The sequence below is a fragment of the Gymnoscopelus braueri genome (genome assembly GCF_963280865.1).
Source record: "Gymnoscopelus braueri genome assembly, chromosome: 6".
In the NCBI taxonomy this organism is placed as follows: Eukaryota; Metazoa; Chordata; class Actinopteri; order Myctophiformes; family Myctophidae; genus Gymnoscopelus; species Gymnoscopelus braueri.
The window spans coordinates 15,005,952-15,029,012 of NC_137607.1; the positions used below are offsets into that span (position 1 = coordinate 15,005,952).

The window sequence follows — 23,061 nt, forward strand, 5'->3', positions numbered from 1 at the left end:
AGATTGGCCCCCAATAGGATTGTATATCGTATTGAGAGTCATCAATATGATGTCATAGATAGTAGTCTACTGACCGAACATCAAAGATCTCTAGGCTATATAGGCATAACAGTGGAATACATAGTTAACGCATTTGATTGATTGAAGTAGAAAAATACTACAATCTGATGATTTAGAACAGGGGTCTCCATAGGGGGTCCGGGACCCTTTGGGAGTCCTCAGAGTTACTACAGGGGGGCCACCAAATCTTTTAGTGATATGTTTATTTATTTTTTACTTTAACCACTTGAACCCTATAGCATCCCTTTTTCTGTGGAGAACTTTAGCCAAAAATAGCAGATCTACAAGCTCACAACGCCGAGTGCGAGGCATTGTGAGCTTGCAGATCTGCTATTTTTGGCAAAGAGGTTTAGGTGTAGAGGGAAAAAAGAACAGTTAAAAAAAATAAGTTTAATCTGAAACACAATTTTATACAATGTAGAGGGGGTCCCTGCTTCATCTCTGTCTCAGCTAAGGGGTCCTTGGGCTGAAAACGTTGAAGACGTACCCTGATAGAATATATACTAGGCCTTCTCACACAGTGTCCTCTGAACAGTTGATGTTGAAATAAATGTGTCTGCTTACTCTGCTACTTGAACTCTGTGAAGCCTTATGTGACCTCTGAGAGAGACAGACAGACAGAGAGGCGCAACATCGCCTTCGTGTGGTTCTTTTACAGATTGACACCTCACTCTCCACCTCCGTATCCGTCCTTCTCATTGGATAGAATGGATACCCACAGTACGGGTCCTCAGACAGACCATTTCACACTAACTATATTATGTGTTATTATTACAAACCTGAACACTGTGGTTGGTGTTTATTAGGTTGTCCAGATAACATTTATGAACTTAATGTACATTTAATCCGTTGATACTGAACCTTGAACCTGACAGTAATAGGATGCCTTTGGACTGAAGGGTGCATTTCATCCAGTCGCGTTGTGTTGTCATTGGTATTTACTCTGTAGCAGCAGCTATCAGTGATCAGCCTGTTAGCAGCCTGGCTGCTGTAACGTTAGTATGTCTGCAATGATACTGACCTGTCCGACCCTGCATGGGGTGAGAACATTCACACAGTAAGTACATCATAACATAACATCACAAACTATACCGTTTACAAGATGATCCTCTTCCTCTGCTCCTTGTTCAAGCTGTCTAACGTTGGGCAAGATAGCTTTAGCTACGACACTAGCCCTGAAAGATGACTGTAATGGATTAACTTCAACCTGGTGTTTGCGCGTTCTCTATTTAAGCCCGCACATCTACATAAACGTTCAGATGTCAAATATAAAGTGCTGACCTCATGGCCACGGATGTTACAGTTATGTACGGGCCATCAGAAGTACCTGTATCTTCCGTATTGTTCAATAAAAAGCATTTTAATCAGATCGGTGGCCATTTTCTCCGAATTTTCTCCATGATTTTCAACCTCGCGATCCTATCGGTTGGGAGGTGTACTGCATTCTGATACATTATAACTCTATGAGGAAATGGCCACCAGTCGGATTAAACTTATTTTTATTGAACAATACAGAAGATACGGGTAATTCTGAGGGCTCGTAAAATATTATAACATCCGTGGCCATGGGGTAAACACTTTATATTTGAAATCTGAACGTTCATGTAGATGTACGGGCCGTAAATGAAGAAAGTGCAAACACCAGGTCGAAGTTCATCCATGACAACCGTCTTGTGATCCATGGCTAGCATAATGCTAATGCTACTAAATACTTTTGCTGTGTAAACGGGTTCATCGGTCCACGAAATGTTTAATTCAGTGTGATTTCATGTGACTCTGCCTCCATGTATTGGGATGGAAGTGACCAGTTGGCACAGCTTTGTGTAGTTGTCCTACGACATGTCTGTCTGTCTGCTGAACCTCTGCTCTCAGTGATCTGCCCTTGACATCAGTCTAAGTTCAGAGAGTACAAATCTAATGGAACCAAATGGACCCCATTCCATCTGTACTCTGTCTCTGAGATACAAATGAATAAACTCTGGATTTTATTGTGTAGTCACAGTGTCTTGTTGTGCCCAGTGGTGGAAAGTAACTTAAGTTTTTTACTTAAGTACTTTGCTGGAGTATTCTCCAGTAAAGTAAAAAATACCTCACAACATACATGTCCACATTTCAGTACTTTTACTTCTACTCCACTACATCTCAGAGGCAAATATTGTACTTTTACTCCACTACAATTATTTGAAAACTTTAGTTACTTTGTAGATTTTGATTATTATTACAAAACGTACATTAACCACTTCAGCCATTTGAAAATAGCAGATCTACATGCTCAATGTGTTGCGCTGCGACGCATTGTGAGCTTGTAGATCTGCTATTTTCAAAATATCTTCTTATACATTTCAGACATAGATAACTTGTGAAATGGGACGTTCGGCATAATGAGTACTTTTACTTTTGGTACTTTTTAAGTATATTTTGATGCCACTACTTTTGTACTTTTACTCAAGTACATTTTGATTACCGAACTTTTACTTGTAACAGAGTGTTTCTGCATGGCAGTATTGATATTTGACTTAAAGAAACTTTTTCCACCACTGATGGTGCCTGGTTTCTCATCATGTTGTGGTTCTCTGACTGGCTGCACTGTTCTCCTTTCAGGAAATTGATATGGACCAAAGGCAGTGTGAGGTTTGTGTCAGGAGGTAGGTGATACGGTAACACTTTTCTCAAACTGCTGTCCTGTCAGCATCCTTATTGACTGCCAGAATTATTTCAGATTTTTTGCAGTTTATTGCCAGGGGTTTTTACATTGAACAAAAAAAAGTACTCAGGAGCCGAGATACAGAATCTTTAAGTTTGAAGTTAACAAGGAAGTGGATAGGAGTCTAAATCTTCGAAAAATCATATCTCCTTGGTCTTTGGGTCAAATTAAAAAAAAAAAAATACAAAAAACAAACATGATTTTTATTTTTATTTTACTGAAAACGAGTTAACTCGATCTTGGCAATCAAGTGATGGATTCTAAAAACTCATAATTTGCACATGAATGTATAGTAGTTTTCCTCTTACGCTCCATGCACTTTTATCAGCTGCATTGCAGAAGAGTGTCTTTAACCCATTACGACTGGGAAGGCATCTGTGTAATTCTTTCAGATTTCTTTGGCTTTTCAAAAAAAAAAATATATATTTTTTTGCGTTCAAAGATTTTCAAGATTTTTATAAAAATCGTGAAGATTTTTGCAGATCTTTAGTTTGAATATATATATTTGAGTTACAAATGTGATATGATGTGATATGATCACAAAAAGTAGTTAAAAAAAAAAAATCTATTGTAATGATCATAACAATCAACGTGCATACTGTATGTCTTCTGTCTAGGAGTGGGCCGGATAGAAAAGGTGTTGATCGCCAACCGAGGAGAGATCGCGTGCCGTGTGATGCGGACGGCCAAGAAGATGGGTGTTCGCTCTGTGGCCGTGTACAGTGAGGCCGACAGACACTCCATGCACGTGGCCATGGTAGGCTGTTCCATGGCTCTATGGCACAGATGTGTCAACCATGGGCGTCTCTTTTGAGTCATCTGTCAACTCTTTACATGCAGCCAAGTGTACACCTCACCTTACAAAGGCAGCTCAGTGTGCTATCATTATTACATATAGTTAACCTTTTATAGTTTTAACTTTCTTTGCTATTCTTTTTTTGTTCTTGCTAAAACCAAAGAATTGTCCTCTTGTCTAGAGGTATATGGCATGTAACTTGAACTGAACTGTTGTAGCCTATATAGGGTGAACATTATATTGAGCCCCTCAAACCAGGACCCTTAATTCAATAAGCACGTTCATCATGCACGCGCGCGCCCATTCATCCACGTCCATGCACGCACATATGTACTCACAATAGGTGTTGCATACAGGCAACGACTCAGCGTTGAATTCAGACACGCGATGCATTTGTTCATGTTTTCTGATAGGTTAGCTGAGCATGTTTACATGAAAAGAACACAACTATTATTATTGTAATTATGGCGAAAACCGGGACAAATTAGTGTTTTAGAGATATTTGTCGGGACTCCGGACACGCAGCTTGAAAACGGGACTATCTCGGCCAAACTGGGAAGTCTGGTCACCCTAAAGCTGAAATCCAAACCCGAAAATCTCGGCCACTCGCTCACTCCCACTCGGTCACTCCGACTCCAAACCGGATGTGCTCAGGGTCCAATTATTCAGTTGCTTCTTGGAGGAGGCGAGTGGAGGCGAGTGGAGGAGCCGAGGAGGCTCTCTACTTCCGCATTTAGCGAGTGTACATCAAGTGTAGGCTCGACCACTCTCCACAGCTCCTCCGCGGCAGACTTCCGCATCACGTGTACACGTTTTTTTTTGTTTTTTCCCTTCTCCCGTGACGTATACATGGTCCTCCTCCACATGTGGCCACACAAACAATGCTTGAAACCCGAAACCATGCCCCGAAAACACTGGCTGCCTCCCCTTCGCCCCCGCCGATCACTAGTTGCGCATCTCACACACACACACACACACACACACACACACACACACACACACACACACACACACACACACACACAGTGTAAATTGACTGAAAAGACGCAACAATACGATATAAAGTATAATACAATTATATACATTGTAATATATTGTGCACACTTATTCTGTCTCAAAAGCTGATAGTTCATTTCTCTCCTTGCATGTCTCAATGCAGTGCATGGACTACTATAAATTACTGTGACAAAGATTATGTTTAAAATAATGTATTGTATTTGTATTTTTTTAACACATCGGGTGCCAAACACGGTCTGAACCGTGTTTGCGCAGAGTAGCGGTCCGGTGCCGAACACGGTCCAGACCGTGAAATATGTCTTTTTGTTTTTTTCGTTTTTCTCCACACGGGCGGGGCTAGAGCAGCTCTGGGAGTACCCATTGTGATCCTGAGAAGGATAGGCCAGATAGATCACCGGAAAAACAAAAACATGGCCGCCATCCACTTCCTGTCTATTTCCTTCTTTAAAACACCTATATCTCCGAATCTGTTTCCGGTGGGGAAAACCGGTCATGCGCGATGCGCGATCCCCCCCCATTGTAACTCGCGAGTGAAATGTTATCGTTCCAGGCTGTAGCCAGGGTCATCGCGCAACATGAATGGATGTTTTTTTTTACATGGATTTGCTCCTCGTGGAGTCTAGAGCTTTAAACAGCAAAGCGCAGTCAATGGGGAGAATGCTGGCACCAAACGTAAGTTGTTATGAAAAAATGCTGGCACCCAATGTGTTAAGATGCTCCTTTTAACGCAGATTTTTTTTCTATTTTTTATATATTTATTTATTGGTTACTTTTTTTTAGATGATTTCTTTTCATTATTTTTTTTTTTTTTTGGCGTTCGCTTCTCGCGCGTCTTACTTGTTATATATAGACTGAATATAGGAGAGGACACTTTACGCTTTAACTATAGCCGTACTCATTCAATTCTGAACCGATTCTAAAAAATGTTAATTCTCTATTAGCTGTGAAGGGTCTTCTTTCATGTCTATCAGTCATGATTTATTTCGCTATCAAACAATATCAAGCAAAATCACAAAATCGTCTGAGTTTTTTTCTTTTTTCTTCGTCCCAGAAGTGGGGGGGATATCACCCAAACTCTCAAAACCCCGGACATTTGAAGGATTTTATAAAACCCCCCAGACAGCGCAGCCCCCCAAAAGAGGATATGTCCGGGTAAAAGAGGACATATGGCCACACTGCATGAATGATGTAATTCAGAGTCAGACATACTCTGTAATATACGGTGGCTGTTATAAGCAGCAGTGCCGTGCGGGACTGCTGCGGGGGGACTGTACGAGCAAAAAGAGGGACGGGTCAGGATTTAATTCATAAATGTAAGTTTGCTCATCCTGGCGCTTCGTTCACTATTTCAGGAATAAATGGCTTTGCACAAAATGTTAACTATAAAGATAACAATGTGGCCATCCACATTGATGAATTGTCTATTCTTATATTCTGTATTATTCTATACCTGCATATTATTCTATGCATATATATTATTTTCATGGCAATGACAAGCTATATGATCGGCTCGGTTGGCTGTGTTGGCTGTGTTCCAGTGATCCAGCTGTGTGAGACGTCATAAGTGATCGCGGAATTTGCCGTCGCTTTGAAATGACGCTAAGTGCAGTCCGATCCTTTGAGGCCAGCTGGTCGGCCACTCTGTCCTCGCAAATAATCCTCGGCTCCTCGCAGGGGCGGGGCTTAGGCGCGAGTGGAGGAAGCGAGGAGAGTGAGCGAGTGACCGAACTTTGGGGAATTGATTTCAGCTTATGTCTTTGAAAACAAACGCTTATTAATTCATTTGTTTGCTTTGTAGGCAGATGAGGCCTACCACATTGGCCCAGCAGCCTCTCAACAGAGCTACCTGTCCATGGAGAAGGTGCTGGATGTGGCCAAAAGGTCTGGATCACATGTAAGTAATACTCTCTGTTTACACGTATGGGAAAGGGCAACCTGATCATAGGTTGTCACCTTCTTTCAATGCAGTTAATAATTCTGATTCAATTTCCCTGCCCCATCATATTGTGTGTGTGTGCGTGTGCGTGTGTAGGCAGTACACCCTGGCTATGGCTTTCTCTCAGAGAATACAGAGTTTGCTGAGGCATGCAAACAGGAAGGAATCATCTTCATCGGCCCACCCTCCTCTGCCATCCGAGACATGGGCATCAAGAGGTAACAAATGCCTGCTGTATGTATGGAATTGAATTGGCATTTTGAAATTGAAAGGGCCTACTCTGTGTGGAGTGTGCATGTTCTCCCCGTGTCTCTCAGGGTAGTTAACCCTGTTAATAATAATCGTTAATACCCTCACAAAAACATGTAGTAATCGTGGTCGCTATACCGCCTCCCCCATGACAGCCGGGGCGCCTGATGGAGGAGAAGGGAACTAGTTGGAATAACGTGTTCCTTCCACGCGCTACGCCGCTACGTCCAACCAGGGAAACTCCCCCCTCTCAGGTGACAAGAAGGTCAGTTGGCTCTCATGCATTGAAGGAGGCATGAGCTCGGCCCTGGCCTCCCTAGGCTGGTGAGGGGAGTGTAGCGCCCAGAATCACTTAGAAAATTGGCACCGGGTGAAACAAGGGTTACAAAATCGTGGGATAAAAATTTAAGAAAAAAATTGAATTGGCATTTAAAAAAAATATTATCAATTGATTGATTGAATTAGAGATGTCTTCAGGTGAAATGTAGATGCCATTGACAAACAATATGAGATGATGCAATAGGGTTACCCCATGTTGCTCATGTTCAGTAGCATTAGAACAGTTGATTGGGGAGAGGAAAGAAAATGTGTTTTAAATGTGCTATATACCGGTAAATACATTTGACTTGACTTGGCCAGGAATCGAACCAGACGGCCTCTCTACCCATCCAGCTATGGCCGCCCGTAAGAGCATGGAAGTATTCACCACAAATGAAAATTGTTCAGTGTTGCGCAAAATATGTTAGAAAAGCTAATATATGTGTTAACATACTGTATGGCTAGTTTGAAGCATGCTAGTGTAGCAGCGTATCTGTAGCCCAGAAGCCTTTAAGTCTCCTCTGGCCAAGGGGGATTCCCCTTTGGATGAGCGGTAGAAGTTTATTTTGCTGGCGCTGTGGAGTAAAACAAAGGGGGGTGAATATAGCAGAATAGCCCTGCCTGAAGCCCATGGGTCAAGTGCTTTCAATTGAGGTATGACCAACAAGAAGCCTAATATCTCCCATGGATTCTCCTTTTAACTGAGCAATAGATCTTCTCCCATGCGGGAGAACCCGGGTTCGAGTCCAGCTGGTTAGACTTACACACTGGCAGCGTGCACAGTGTTGACTTTTAACTTGAACTGATCCCGTTTGAATGAGCCTCCATTTATTTGATTCTCTCCATCGTTCCTCAGCACGTCCAAACACATCATGTCAGCTGCCGGAGTGCCAATCATCGGAGGTTACCACGGCGAGGACCAATCGAACGAGCGTCTCCAAGCGGAGGCCGTCCAGATCGGCTACCCCGTGATGATCAAGGCGGTCCGCGGGGGAGGCGGAAAGGTGAGAGGACAAAGAAAATAAATACTTTTTTATGAGTTGTCCTTCTAGCTAGTCACACTCTGTTATATGCTGCAGGGTTACCACGGTCATGAAATTCAAATAAATGTTTTGGAAAATGCTTGGATATAATTTACAGTTTTTGGCTATTGATTTTGTAAATAAATAAAAAAACATGTCCCAAAACATTACGTGAAATACGTGTGGCCTAATGTATACAGGACGTCACATAACAAAACGAATAGATCTGCACCATGATTCGATGAAAAATCTCTGACAGTGGGCAAGCGCGGCCAGAAATAATTCAGGCAGTGAATGAGTTAATGCGGCCCGCAGGTAAATATGGGAATACTGATATATTACATATATTATTGATTTCAGCTGTTACAATTCCAAACATGCAAACATGACCCGCTGTAATTACTTCAGTCTATATTAGTAGCTTAATGACTAGTATTAAAATTCTATTGTCTTTTTTATGTCCAATGTATTTGTATTTAAGTTCATACACATGCATTTGAAATTAAATAAAAATGTTTCCTTTCAGGATTCCAATTAAAACATAGCAAAAAGAAATTCAGGATTCCAATTAAAAAATAGCTGATCTACAAGCTCAAAACGCGTCGCAGCGGCTATTTTTGCTACTTTTGTGTGACATAGTAAAGTGCTGCATTAATTTACAAAAAAAGTGAAAATTCTGAGATAGAATTCTGCCTGACAGTATATGCAAAGTGGCCCTATGGAGTGAGTGTGGAAATATAGTGGCCCTCTCCATCATCAAAGTTGCCCACCCCTGCCTGATCTGGTGTGTGTGTGTTTGTGGGTACTGTATGTGTGCTTGTCTGTATTTATGAACCATGCAGCGTGTCTCTGTGTGTGCGTAGGGCATGCGTATCGCCCGCACAGACGCGGACTTCCTGGAACAGCTGGAGTCGGCCAGACGAGAAGCCAGGAAGTCCTTCAACGACGACGTCATGCTGGTGGAGAAATTTGTAGAGGACCCCAGGTAAACATAACATACTACTAGCTGCAGTTGCTGTCTCCCTCCAGTAGGTGGTGGGGTTTTTCGTTAATTGTGCTCTTCACCCATTCAATCTGGGAAAGCATCATCAGTGTCATTTTATACTTTGGCTATTCAAAAATAGCATTGTGCAAATAACATTTGTGCAAATCTTTGTATTTATATATATATATATATTATTCTCTCTTCTTTTTTTTTAAGCAAACATTTTTAACTCAAATCTTTGCTTCTGGGGGTCCCTGGGACAACATTTTGAGATAGGGGGTCAGCGGGCTAAATACATATACGGTAATTCTGGGGGTCCTTGACATGAAAAAGTTTGAGCACCACGGATATTATAGCAACATACGTTTTTCAGAAAACTGTTAGGATTTAGAAGACATTTGTAGAATCGGCCGCAGGTCTTAACACATTGCCTGCCAGAATTATTTCAGATTTTTTGCAGTTTTATGCCAGAGATTTTTCATTGAGAAAAAAAAGTACTCAGGAGCCGAGATGCAGAATCTTTAAGTTTTAAGTTAACAAGGAAGTGGATAGGAGTCTAGATCTTCGAAAAATCTCCTTGGTCTTAACTCTCTCAGTGCCAGGCCCCGAGTTATCCCGAGTTTTAGGGTTATACCCTCAGTGCCAGAACGAGAATTTTTTTTTGGAAAAAAATGTTCAGAACCCAAGATATCATTATCTGAAGATTTGCAGCTCCATCCACTCCTTGTTTAACCTATAACTGAAAAAGGCTGTATCTCGCTTCCTAAGCACTTTTTTTTTTCTTTGAAAAAAATAAATAAAGAAGTTGGCAAAGTTCGCAATAATTCTTTTATTTCATTGGCACTGAAAGTTGAGGTAATTTTTTTTTTTGAAAGATCAAGTTAACTTGATCTTGGCAATCAATGTGTTAATGGGTTAAAAAAAGCCTCGCCTCTCCTCTCCTCTCCTCTCCTCTCCTCTCCAGACACGTGGAGGTGCAGGTGTTTGGGGACCAGCATGGTAATGTGGTCTATCTGTTTGAGAGAGACTGCAGCGTTCAGAGAAGACATCAGAAGATCATAGAGGAGGCACCGGGGGTGAGAGAGAGAGAGAGAGAGAGAGAGCAAGACCGTTGCTGTCGGGGCAGAAACCTCTTATCTCCATTTTCTAACTTTTTGTGTTTTTTCATAAATGAACGCCCTACTTGATCATACTACAGCGTCACACAAAAGCATCAAAACTCTGCTACTTTTTTATTTTGAATCCTGAAAAGTAACAGTTTTGGTCATAAACGGTTTCCACCCGACAGATGATATACACACAGTACAATCCTGTGTTCATTTAAACATTTGTAACTATTTTCAATGGAGACCATAGAAACCTAGAGTATGATGGTCTATTGTAAACATTAAGTGTGTGTGTGTGTGTGTGTGCGTGTGCGTGCACATGCTGCTTTAGCCTGGCATTAGCCCTGAGGTTCGGAGGAAGCTTGGAGAAGCAGCAGTTAAAGCGGCCAAGGCTGTCAACTATGTAGGGGCAGGTGAGACACACACACACACACACACACACACACACACACACACACACACACACACACACAGATGCGTTGCTCCAGCATAACGTGTTGTGTGTGTGTGTGTGTGTGCCATGCAGGTACGGTGGAGTTCATCATGGACGCCCAGCATAACTTCTTCTTCATGGAGATGAACACCAGGCTGCAGGTGGAGCATCCTGTCTCTGAGATGATCACTGGAACTGACCTGGTGGAGTGGCAGCTCAGGGTGAGACACATCCCACACAGGGACGCCTTGAAAAAACACTACAGAGACTGTGATACTTAAGTGGGTTTTTATGAGCACATGCATTCCATAGGGCTGGACCACATGGACAGATGACATCATCAACTAGAAGTTTTAGAACTATTTCTAAAATATTTAATTTATTTATATTTGTTTTAAAATTGAAGTTATAGGCAAATATTAACGTATTCACTGCCAGGGGTATTCATTAAACAGGCTGTAGCTTCTGCCAGCATTTTTAAGCATTCTGACTTCTTTCAAGAAGCACAGAATATTTATCTATATATTTAAGTTTCGCCAAAAATACGTAAAATAAAAACAGGGGAGCATAAAACACAGGAGCTGAGATACAGGATATTTCCCAAATACTTTAACCAGGAAGTGAATGGAACAGTAAATCTTTGGATCGCGTTATCTCCTGGTTCTGTGTGAAAAAAAATAATAATACAGAGATCTCCGTCAATGGCGGTGAACGGGTGGATTTTAAATGACGGAGATCTCCGTCAATGGTGAATGTTAAGGCATATAAGGCTTAATAGCAAGGGATCCTTTTAAGAAGTGTCGCTGACTCACAGTAAGTACAATCTGAACTTACCGTACTAAAACAACAGTGTGAGTAAAACGGTCTCCTCTCCTCTAGGTGGCAGCAGGGGAGCGACTACCTCTTCTCCAGGATGACATCATCTTAAGGGGACATTCCTTTGAGGCTCGCATCTACGCCGAGGACCCCAACAACGACTTCCTGCCAGGGGCGGGGCCTCTGCTGCATCTCTCCACCCCACAGCCAGACGAACACACACGCATAGAGACCGGAGTCAGGGACGGTAAGGACGGACACACACACACACACACACACACACGGACACTGAATCTGTCGAGAGCCGTGTTGAGAACCGATGCACATTAGCTACAAGTGGGCGTGCCTTCAGATCAGGAAGCAGGCCGCGCTTTACCCAATCAAATGTAGTGGGCAGGATTTACATCTGTGCTTTCGCTTCCCACTGAAAAAAAAAACGAAACTCATTTAACAATAGTGTCCTCGAAGCCGACAAAACCACGGAAAGATATTCACATTTTAACTTGCTCTTTCATCATAGAAACAAGTGGGCTTATAACCAAAACGATCCATGTTCTCTGGGAGAAGTGGTGTTAGTGTTCCGTGTAGAAATATTGTTAGTGGGAATGAAAACATAGGCGCACCACCAGAAGTGGAGGGCTGAAGGCATGTCCAAACCCCCGTTTCCAGTGAGCATGTGTCTAGTTAATTCCCCCCCCAGAGTCAAATGCAAAAGTGAAAATCAGCAGAGGATGCTGTTTTTCCTTATTATTTGACGATGGGTTGCCAGATTGCACACACACAATTACATTACATTACATTGCACCCAAGTATTTTCCGTTGCGTGTGCACTCATGTTTCACTCATGTTTCAGGGGACGAGGTGTCGGCCCACTATGATCCTATGATAGCCAAGCTGGTGGTCTGGGGAGAGGACAGGTCAGCTGCCCTGAAGAAGCTACGATACTGCCTGAGACAGTATAATGTAAGTAACACACATGCTCACACACATTGTGGCCTGAAAAATATCACTTTGCATGATCATGTTTTCAAGTCTTTTGAAACTGGATAACTTAACCCATTAAAGCCGGGAACGTATCTCTGTCGTTTTAAGATTTCTTTGGCTATTCAAAAATAGCAGATCTACAAGCTCATAGCACAAGCTAATATGAGCTTGTAGATCTGCTATTTTTGAAAAATCTTGAAAATGTGTGCAGATCGTGGGCCTGAACACCAACATTGACTTCCTGCTGAGTCTGTCGGGCCACCCGGAGTTTGAAGCCGGCAACGTGACCACCAGCTTCATCCCCCAGCACTACGCCGAGCTCTTCCCCGCTCCCACAGCTCCCTCTGGGGCCACGCTCTGCCAGGCGGCCCTGGGCCTGGTGCTTCAGGAGAGGAAGCACACGCAGGAGTTTGCGCAGAACTCCAACGGTGAGCGGTCATTGATTGAGGACAGTTAAACATGGCTGATTTTGGGATGGGAAAGGGTGATGGCATTCTCCTTGCAAGTACTTAAACCATTCAATCCGGCGAACGCATCTGTGTCATTTTAGATTTTTAGCTCCTATAACCATTATTTTTTATACTTTGGCTATTAAAAAATAGCAGATCTACAAGACAAGCTCAGTGCCGCGCTATGAGCTTGTATATCTGCTATTTTTTAATAGCCAAAGAAATCTAAAATGACAGAGAAGCGTTCCCGGATTGAATGGGTTAATTAAAATCTTTGACAGTAGCGATTCATGTAAGATAGATTAGTGAAGGGATCTGCTTTTGTAAACCACATGTTTTAGGGAAAATAAAGGCTGTGGTTGGCTGTCTTCTACAAGGGTTCCCAAACTTGAAATTAAAAGGGTTGAGAACCCTTGTTCCACATGGTCCATATACTGTGCTGTATGTACTTTGATATTTGCATTGCCTGCATATATAGAAGGAGGGGAAAAAAAGAGCCAGTAAAAATGGCAACTACCGTCTTATCTCTACGGTCTACGCGTTGCAGCATTTCACTTCCTGTGCCTAGGCCTGTCACAATTAACACATTGATTGCCAAGAACGAGTTAACTCGTTTTTACTCGTTTTTAAAATCCATCACTTGATTGCCAACTCGTTTTTAACACATCCACTGCCAAGGGCTAATCTCATAATGTACTCACCAGTGCCAAGGTGTTTTTGTTGTTTTTTTGTTTTTTTCATGTCGCCATAGATCTTGTTAAAATCCTTAAGATTGAGCGCTACACAGTCTGTTTACATCCGCGCGATCTCCCTGTATCTCCCAGTGAAAACCACGTGTCAAACGGGGCATCCATGTTTGAGTTAGAGCGGATTACGTTAAACAGTGAAATGCGAGGAGAAAAAACTACAGGAAGAGAATTGAGTTTCAGTTTCGTCTGTAGAACGAGGGCGGGCGTGATCGTGAAAACCGGATCCCAAATAATTCTATTTCCTGTCATCAAACCGGAAACGGAAGTGGATCAAAAAAATTCCGAAAGTGCACCCGGACCGCGCATGCGCGAAAAGACCGCAGCCCGTAGGGCTACGGTCTCGGCACTTAACAGTTGGATTTAACGGCCCGTAGGACTACGGTCTTGGCAGTTAATGTGTTAAGAAGAAAAAAAAAAAATTTCACCCAAAGACCAAGGAGATATGATTAGTCGAAGATCTAGACTCCTATCCACTTCCTTGTTAACTTAAAACTTAACATTTTTGTATCTCAGCTCCTGAGTACTTTTTTTTTTTCAATGAAAAATCTCTGGCAATAAACTGCAAAAAATCTGAAATAACTCTGGCAATCAATGTGTTAATACATAATCGTCTTATCGCAATTATTTGAGATAATCGCAATAATTTGTCATAATCTTTTCCATGTTGAAAAATGTTTTCAAACATTTTCCAAAACATATATATATTTTTTTTTAAGTATAAAATTATTAAATATGTGAGTAATTTCTAAAAGCAAACAGGAATGACATTTGTATTCATATGTTCCAATGTTCAATACCAAAAACACAATTAAATCGTTAATCGCAATTATTTGTGTGACAATTAATTGTCAACTTAAATTTGTTATCGTGACAGCCCTACCTGTGTCTGGATGTGTTCGTAGGTCAGTAAAATAAGGCTGATTCCTTTAGGTTTTGCCTTTTAGGTGGAAGATGACAAGTTCACATTTAATGTGAACTTGTTATACACTATTGATACAATAGTGACCTCACTGACCTGACTTATAACAGCTGTACTGTAATAAGTATGGCCATGTGTGTTCATTGATGTGATGTGTGTGATGTGTGTGTGTTCCAGACCCTTTCTCCCCATTTGCCTCCAGCAGTGGTCGGAGAATCAACGTACTGTTCAACAGGAACATGACGCTCCAGCTGGGAGACAAGAGTAAGTACACTAATTACAGAGTAAGTACACTAGTTACAGAGTAAGTACACTTGTTACAGAGTAAGTACACTTGTTACAGAGTAAGTACACTAGTTACAGAGTAAGTACACTCGTTACAGAGTAAGTACACTCGTTACAGAGTAAGTACACTAGTTAGTAGTTACAGAGTAAGTACACTAGTTAGTAGTTACAGAGTAAGTACACTCGTTACAGAGTAAGTACACTCGTTACAGAGTAAGTACACTAGTTAATAGTTACAGAGTAAGTACACTAGTTAGTAGTTACAGAGTAAGTACACTAGTTACAGCTAGTTAGTTCCCAAAGGTTTTAGCTCTAGACCCAAAAGAAGTTTGATATTTGCCCAGGACCCAAACTAGTGAAAATAGCAGATCTACAAGCTCACAACATGTTGCTTTGCGCCTTGTTGCGAGCTTGTAGATCTGCTATTTTCACTACTTAATCTTTTTTTTAATCTCATTTATGAAATACTTGTTTGGAATTGTTTTTTATAGATTAGAAGTTGTAATAATTTTTTTGCTAAAACTTTTTTAAATCTTTTGAAATAATATGTATTGTTCTTAAATATAGGAAACAAAAAAGGGGATATTTAATTTAATAACAACAACGACAATAAAAATTGGTCCGCGGGCCAAACATGGGTCCCGAACCAACAGTGTACTAGTACAGTGGTTCACAACCAGTGGTCCGGGGAGTCCACCAGTGGTCCTTGAGGGGGTTCCAGGTGGTCCCCATGCTAAATGATGGAGAGTTGGTAACCAAATGGACCCTTATAGATCTTTAACTCTTGAGAGTGTAAAATGAAACCAAATGGACCCGTAAGGGTCCATTTGGTTTAATTTTACACTCTCAAGAGTTAAATTATTGTTAAAAATCTGCATTACTTAATTTACAAGAAGTCTAAACAAGTCTAAACAATTAGAGAATGTAGAAGAATTGTTGTTTTGATCAACGTTTGCCTGTCATCTCTCCTATGGTACCAACATCAATACAGAATGGAATTGTGGACAAAATCTTATCCAACGATAACAACATATTCTAAGTCTTGGATCTGAGAGTCTAAATCTCATCAAACGGTGAATCCGTGTCTTAAATGCCAAATAAATAGTGGACCTTGATATGAAAAGCTTTGAAAGCCACTGCACTAGTAGACCTGCTGTAGGGCCTGTACTGCCCTCTAGCTGGAGGTAGGGGGAAGTGCGGGGAGGACAGGGACTGAGGGAGAGATGGATGAGGAGGAACAGGGCTGTTGATGAATCGAATCACTCAGTGTCAACGTAAAAGAAGACGTTCACGTTTCGGAAAGCTTTGCACTTTAGAAAGAGCTAATGAGATCAAATGAGAGGGTGGCAATCTCTGTTAATGTGATGGAATTACCCAGGACAACAATTGAATTATTTGTTGGGTTGGATTGAATTATAGTGTGTCTGTTTTGTAGCTCAGCAGTTAGTCCTTCTCCCTGGTGAGTTTTAAGATGTCAAGGGACCCCCAAAATTATATGTATTTGGGCCGCGGACCCCCCTATCTCAAAATATTTTGTCCCAGGGACCCCCAGAAGCAAAGTTTTGATTTACAAAAGAATATATATATTAAAAGATTTGCAAACGTTTAAAAAAAACAGCAGATATACAAGCTCATAGCGCTCTGTGCCGGCACTCTGTGCCGCACTATGAGCTTGTATATCTGCTATTTTTGAATAGCCAAAGAAAGCTAATATTAATTTTTATGTTTTTTTTCATAAATTAATGCCGCAGCCAAATACATATCATTTTGGGGGTCCTTGACACGAAAAAGTTTGAGAACCACTGTTCTAATGAACACGTATTCATCATCAATATTCATACTGTGTTCATCACAGCGAGGCTAAAAATACCCTTCCCTTCCTAACTGCTGCTGTGGCACCATGACGTATTCTGTTGGACTGCAGCAGCAGCCCTGCTGTTAGCTTCTAGAAGAGAGACCTCTTATCTCCATATTCTAACCTTTTTGTGTTTTTTCCTAAATGAACGCCCTACTTGATCGTACTTCAGCGTCACACAAAAGCATCAAAAGTAGCAGATCTACAAGCTCGAAACGCGACGCTTCGCGCCGCGTTTCGAGCTTGTAGATCTGCTACTTTTGATGCTTTTGAATTTGAATCCTGAAAAGTAACAGTTTTGGACATATGAGGTTTCTACCAGACAGACGATATCCTCACTGCCCTCATCTCTCTCTCTCTCTCAGCTTAGTGATGGGTTAGTGAATTATTAGGGCTATACACCTATCAATTATTTTCGTGATATTCTATCTCTTTTTTCGATTAAATGAATACGGTAATATATATATATATTTTTTTAAATAATCAACAAATCGATTAACCACTTTGGTGTTATTTTATACATATATATATTTTATATATATATGTATTATATATACAACGGTGTCGTGAGAAAATAGTGATGATATTTTTGACATTTTCTGAAACTTTGTAGTCTATAATGATGACCGGCTCAAAATAGGGATCGGTTAAAAACCGATGATTTTATAAAATTATCGATTTAAAAAAAAAAAAAATCAATTAAATTTGAGTAGTTCGATTAACTATTGCAACCCCACTGTGAATGTCAAACTAATCTGTGAAATTGCGTGTATGTGTGTGTGTGTGTGTGTGTGTGTGTGTGTGTGTACTGTATGTCTTCCCTCTCGGGGTGGTGTGTAGAGGTGGATGTGGTGGTGACGTACAACAGGGATGGAAGCTACACAATGCAGGTGAGTGGTATTGACCATTTAGCATATGCACAAAATAACGACGCCCGTTTTTCACTTTCCCAAAATGTAAGCCGTTTATTAGCGTTTTTATGTAAACACTGGAGATTCGGAATTCGGGCTATGGGAGCTATCGTCGCCATGGTTATAGCCCCCCCCCCCAAGCTATGGGATGAATGATTAAACCCTGTAGCATTTTGGGATTTCCAAAAATGTAAAGTGCGTTATAATAATAATAATACATTTTATTTATGTGTTCTATCAGATAGGTGGAGAGGCGTACCATGTGACGGGTGAAGTGGAGACAGAGGGCGGAGCTTCATTCCTGCACTGCTCTGTGGACGGGGTGAAGAGCCGCCCCAAACTGGTCATCCTGGACAACACCGTGCATCTGTTCTCCATGGTAACGCTCTGCTTACAGTACTCTACCTGTCTGTTAGGGTTTAAAGCTCTACTTACAGTACCACACTACCTGTCTGTTTAAGGGGTTAAAGCATATTTTAATAACTACATAAATAGGTTGTCAAGATGGCAAAACATTTATAGTTTGATATCCTTAATATAAATACATTTGGTATCTCCCCTGGAATCCAAACTTAAAAATATACTTGAGCCCTATTTAATTTTTTTTTTTAAAGAAATTAGATATTTACTTGCAAGCCATACAAATGGCGCCGTGACCCAAAAAATGGGTCCCGAACCCATTGTTTAGGAAACACTGATCTAGAGTTACACTTTTCATGTTTTTCATGCCATTGCTCCTTTTTGTTTGGTGACTAGGAGGGCAGTGCTGAGGTCTCCATACCCGTACCAAAGTACCTGGCTGGTGTGAGTGGCGGGGCCCAGGGTGGAGCCGTGGCCCCTATGACTGGAACCATAGAGAAGGCAAGTATTGAGATACTACTGGCAGCAATTATTTGATTCAGTTAACCCATTAAGACCTGAGGCCGATTCTACAAATGTCTTAAAAATATATATATATATTCAAAGATGTGCACACATTTTCACAATAAAAAAAAAAGAGCAGATCTACAAGTTCATCGCCGCGCGATGAACTTGTAGATCTGCTATTTTTGAATACTAGCCAAAGAAATCTAAAATGACACAGATGCGTTCACGGTCTTAACCCATTAAGACCTGAGGCGATTCTTTAAAAAAATCGAAATCCTAATTTTTTTTGGGGAAAAAAATCGAAACTTTTTTTTCACGATTTTTCAAAAATAGCAGATCTACAAGCTCGTAGCGCGACATAGATGCGTTCCAGGTATTAATGGGTTAAAGGGTTAAGACCTGAGGCCGATTCTACAAATGCCTTCTGAATCAGCCGTTAGATTTTTCAAAAATAGCAGATGTACAAGCGCTCAGCGTGGCACGAAGTGACGCGCTGTGAGCTTGTATATCTGTTATTTCTGAATATCCAATGCAAAAATCTAAAATGCTTTCTCGGTTTTAATGGGTTAATTACAACATAAAGGACTCTGCGAGTTATATATTTAAGGGCTTGATTATTTAGCTAAACGTTTATAACCCGTTGTTGTTGTTGGCTGAGCAACATACAGTAGCCTCGCCATTTAGCTTAGCAGCTAACTTAGCTTTAGTCAAACAGTGCTGCAGCTCTGTACCAAGAGACACGAGCTAAAGTGGCACAAAGCCTCAAAGAATCAAGAGTGCATCTCATTAATTACATGAATCATAGCATCCCTATTCTGAGCATGTCATAATAAGTGAACATCTTTTTATTTATTTTTATATCGTATCACGGACTTGTTATTGTGAGTTTTTGTTACATCCCTCCCTACCCTATAACCTTTGGCCCTTCTCTTTGTGCGTTCAGGTGCTGGTGAAGGTTGGAGACACGGTGTCTATAGGAGACGCTCTCATGGTTATGAATGCCATGAAGATGGAGGTGAGCACACACACACACACACACACACACACACTCTTTTAAAAGCAATATTACACCAGTTACATTCAAGTTCAACATTCTCTCTCATACACACACCGCCTAGGCTCTATGCACAGCAGCCATATTATCACTTCCTTCACAGGTGTTACCAATGATACTAATGAAGGCTCTGTTCCACTTAGTGTAGCACAGTGGTTCTCATAACTCTGAGAGTGTACAAATGGAACCAAATGGACCTGTGTACACTCTCAGAGTTACACACCCGTAAGGGGCCATTTGGAAACCCCTTAAGGAACCATGAGGGTCCCTGAACCCCAAATTTTAGACCCACTGGTGTGTAGCAGTGTTTCCAGTGAGCCAACATGCACAATATCAGCACCCTGACTCTGTTTGACCAGAATGGAACAGAGCCTTCATTAGTATCATTGGTAACACCTGTGAATGTCTTCACAATATGGCTGCTGTGCATAGAGCCTAATTGCCAACACACTTGAACTTTCTCTCTTGCAGCACACGATCCGGGCTCCAAAAGCGGGCGTGATCAAGAAGGTGTTCTTCGCCGAGGGCTCCCAGGCCAACCGCCACGCTCCTCTGGTGGAACTGGAGGCAGAAGACGAGGAGGAGGAAGGCGGCCAGTAGACATAACATGTACTGTACATCCAGTACGTACACGTGAAGATCTCCCTGTGTGTGTGTTTGTGTGTCAGAGGTAGTTACTGTAGCGATTTGGAGGTAAAGTGAGCCAGGCTCTATGGGGGTTGGTGGTGCATATCCCTAGATCAAGGTTTTATGAGCTGTGGGATTCGAACCTAAATATGCGTCTTCATCGCACAGCGAGAGCACTAGTATGTTTGACAAGGATCCCTGGCTAGTAAGCCAAATGTGCCTTAATACATTATAATTGCCCTCTATAACTAAAATGATAAACAATATTTTATTTATTTTAGAAATAGTTCATCTTTTCAAGCGGGACAAAACCCGTCGCAGGTGTCATTTGTCCATGTGTGGTCCAGCCCTATGGAATGCATATGCTAATGAAACATTTTGAAAATATTGTTTTGATGTTCATATTAACCTTAGGAATATTAAGTAGTCTTTTATTAGGACATGCAAATCAAATCAACTTGTGACGGGCGTTGTCCCCCTTGAGTAAAAGATGAACCATTTCTAAAATAACAAAAAATATTTAAGGATTTTTTTATTTAACATTTTAATTATAGAGGGCAATTATAATGCATTAAGGCATATTGGGCTTATTAGCCAGGGAGCCTTTTTAATGAACCTGGGTCTCAAGGCGAGAGGACGCTTCTGATCCCAAGTATGCAAACCAGCTGTAGTACTTTCTGCACTAATAAAAGGAACCTGCAATGTTACTGCGTAACACTGTGACTTCACTGATGATGATTTGTAAAGTAATGGAACTAACCCATGCAGGTATCATATCGTCACTGTCTGGTGGGAACCTTGTACTGTATGTCCAAAAAGTGTTACTTTTCAGAAAGGAAAAAAAAACCTACCAATGTAGTTATTTAGTCACAAGCTCTTTGTTACTTTTCATAATGTAAATAGCTGATCTACAAGCTCACAACACGTCTCAAGCTTGTAGGCTATTTTCACTACTTTTGCTCAACACTATTAGACGACTAAGTCGGCCATTACTTAATGAAACATCTTGATACACAAGGTTTCTGCCCGACAGCAACGATATATGCTGGACTCCACCTATAGAACTATGGGAACACCATGAGTGTACAGTTGCCTTTCACATGATGCCAGAAGATTGGCTTTGTCTTTTTGTGGCTAAACTGTGTTGATTCTAAAACTATTATGTTTTCCTAATCATTGCCTTTCTGAAAGGGTGAATTTCTGCAGTAACTTGGGTGGGTCTCCTGCTATCTTATCCCTGTTGTGTAGATATTGTAGATATTGTTCTACACAATATACAATTGATATTGTTGATATCCAGAAATGTCTATATGTTTTCATCTTGAACCTACTGTATCATGACAAGGACCCAAGTCAAATAAACTCACACTTGTAGTACTCCTTTTTCTTAAAAATATCTTTATTCCGTAAATAGAACTGTATTTTCATAAACATCGCCAGATGAGACAGATGTACGGACAAGAGGAAGGCGGGAGGACAGACAGCCAACACACATCAATCAACATAAGGGAAAACGTTAATTAACAGTCTCTAGTGCAGCTGGAGAATTATTGCCAGTTGGAAACAGTAAAAAATAAAACAGACATTTTCAAATGGGCCTTAGTACCTCGTGTCTTAAGAAGTGACAAACAAGTCACCATGACGTAACAAACAAAAACAAAAATGCCTCAATGACTTCATGTTAATGACCTTTTCTCTGGTTAGATTTTTGTCTACACACAGCATTTTTATTCAAGACGAATCGTAACTGGGCTTTCCAAAAGCTCCTATTACTCCTAATAGAATTCCATTAAAGGTAACATCTAAAATTTCACTACTTTTCTCAGACCTGAATTTCTTTTAACCCATTAAGACCGGGAACGCATCTGTACATTTTTGATTTGAGCTATAAAAAAAAATAGCAGATCTGGAATATTTTAAGAATTGTGAAAATGTGTACAAATCTGTGAATATATATATATTATTTTAAAGCAAACATTTTTAACTGAAGTCTTTGCTTCTAGGCGGGTCCCTGGAACCAAATATTTTGAGATGGGGGGGGGGGGGGGGGGGGGGGGGTCCGCGGCCAAATACATATGATTTTGGGGGTCCTTGACAATTATGAAAAAAGTTTGAGAACCACTGATATAGCAACATAAGTTTGTTTAGAAAACTGTTGGGATTTAAATACATCTGTAGAATCGGCTTCAGGTCTTAATGAGTTAAGCTGTACATTGATAGGTTAACTAAGCACTTCAGATGCTTTAGAGTATGGGAAGTAACTGAATAGTAGTTTGGTTAACTTTAACCTCAGTAAGTAACCACATCCATTTTACACACAGAAAACAAAAGACCTGGGTGGAAAAAAAGTGTCCCTCACAGTATGGTTCTAAGATATGCTGAATGATGTTTCCAATTAAAAAAAGTCTTAATGAGCTCGTTATGAACAGTGCTTGATGAAGTAGTTGATTGATTTTATTATTTTAGCACCAATATTGTCTTTGGCTGAGAAACCAGGTCCTGATTTTATGTACCAACTGTTTACTGGCCCGAATTGGATTAATCCATGGCAATCTAAACAATCTAAACTTGTCCGAAATCACATGCACTATTTAGTATGCAAAATTACTTTTTTGAATGTCCGAAAGCTTAGAAGCTACTACATAGTACAGTATACGTGAGATGCATACTACATTCTGGTTATGTTGTAGTTTTCTTCAGTGGACACTTAACAGCTTAGTAGATGATAAACAACAGGCTGAAAATAGCATACAGCGTACAGTGATTCTCAACCTGTGGGTCGGGACCCCCAGGGGGGGTCACCACATGATTTTGGGGAGGTCCCCAGATGACAGTGAACAATAAAATAAAAAAAATGTGTACCGTACCTAGAATTTTTTTTTTTAAAGAAAATAAATGAAAAATTACCAGAAAGAGGCA

At 40.9% G+C, this 23,061-nt stretch overlaps 1 protein-coding gene across 1 annotated transcript; it reads left to right on the plus strand.

Annotated features, from left to right (window-relative positions):
• The first annotated feature begins 806 nt into the window (after positions 1 to 806).
• mccc1 (methylcrotonyl-CoA carboxylase subunit) lies at positions 807 to 23,005 on the plus strand. Its single transcript, XM_080431223.1, has 19 exons — positions 807 to 1,117; positions 2,662 to 2,705; positions 3,382 to 3,521; positions 6,376 to 6,471; positions 6,610 to 6,731; positions 7,937 to 8,084; positions 8,966 to 9,087; positions 10,052 to 10,163; positions 10,525 to 10,606; positions 10,720 to 10,847; positions 11,506 to 11,689; positions 12,296 to 12,405; positions 12,638 to 12,854; positions 14,721 to 14,807; positions 17,524 to 17,573; positions 17,836 to 17,973; positions 18,351 to 18,455; positions 19,405 to 19,476; positions 19,987 to 23,005. The coding sequence occupies exons 1-19, from the start codon at positions 1,062 to 1,064 to the stop codon at positions 20,113 to 20,115; spliced, it is 2,142 nt and encodes a 713-aa protein (XP_080287349.1). The 5' UTR covers positions 807 to 1,061; the 3' UTR covers positions 20,116 to 23,005.
• The last annotated feature ends 56 nt before the right edge of the window (positions 23,006 to 23,061 follow it).

Bases quoted from the DNA above. Each gene is read 5' to 3' on its own strand.
- mccc1 (XM_080431223.1), top strand. From the start codon at position 1,062: ATGTCTGCAATGATACTGACCTGTCCGACCCTGCATGGGGTGAGAACA. The intron at 6,732-7,936 runs GTAACAAATGCC...ATCGTTCCTCAG, and splicing joins CGAGACATGGGCATCAAGAG to CACGTCCAAACACATCATGT. The intron at 17,974-18,350 runs GTAACGCTCTGC...TTTGGTGACTAG, and splicing joins CCGTGCATCTGTTCTCCATG to GAGGGCAGTGCTGAGGTCTC.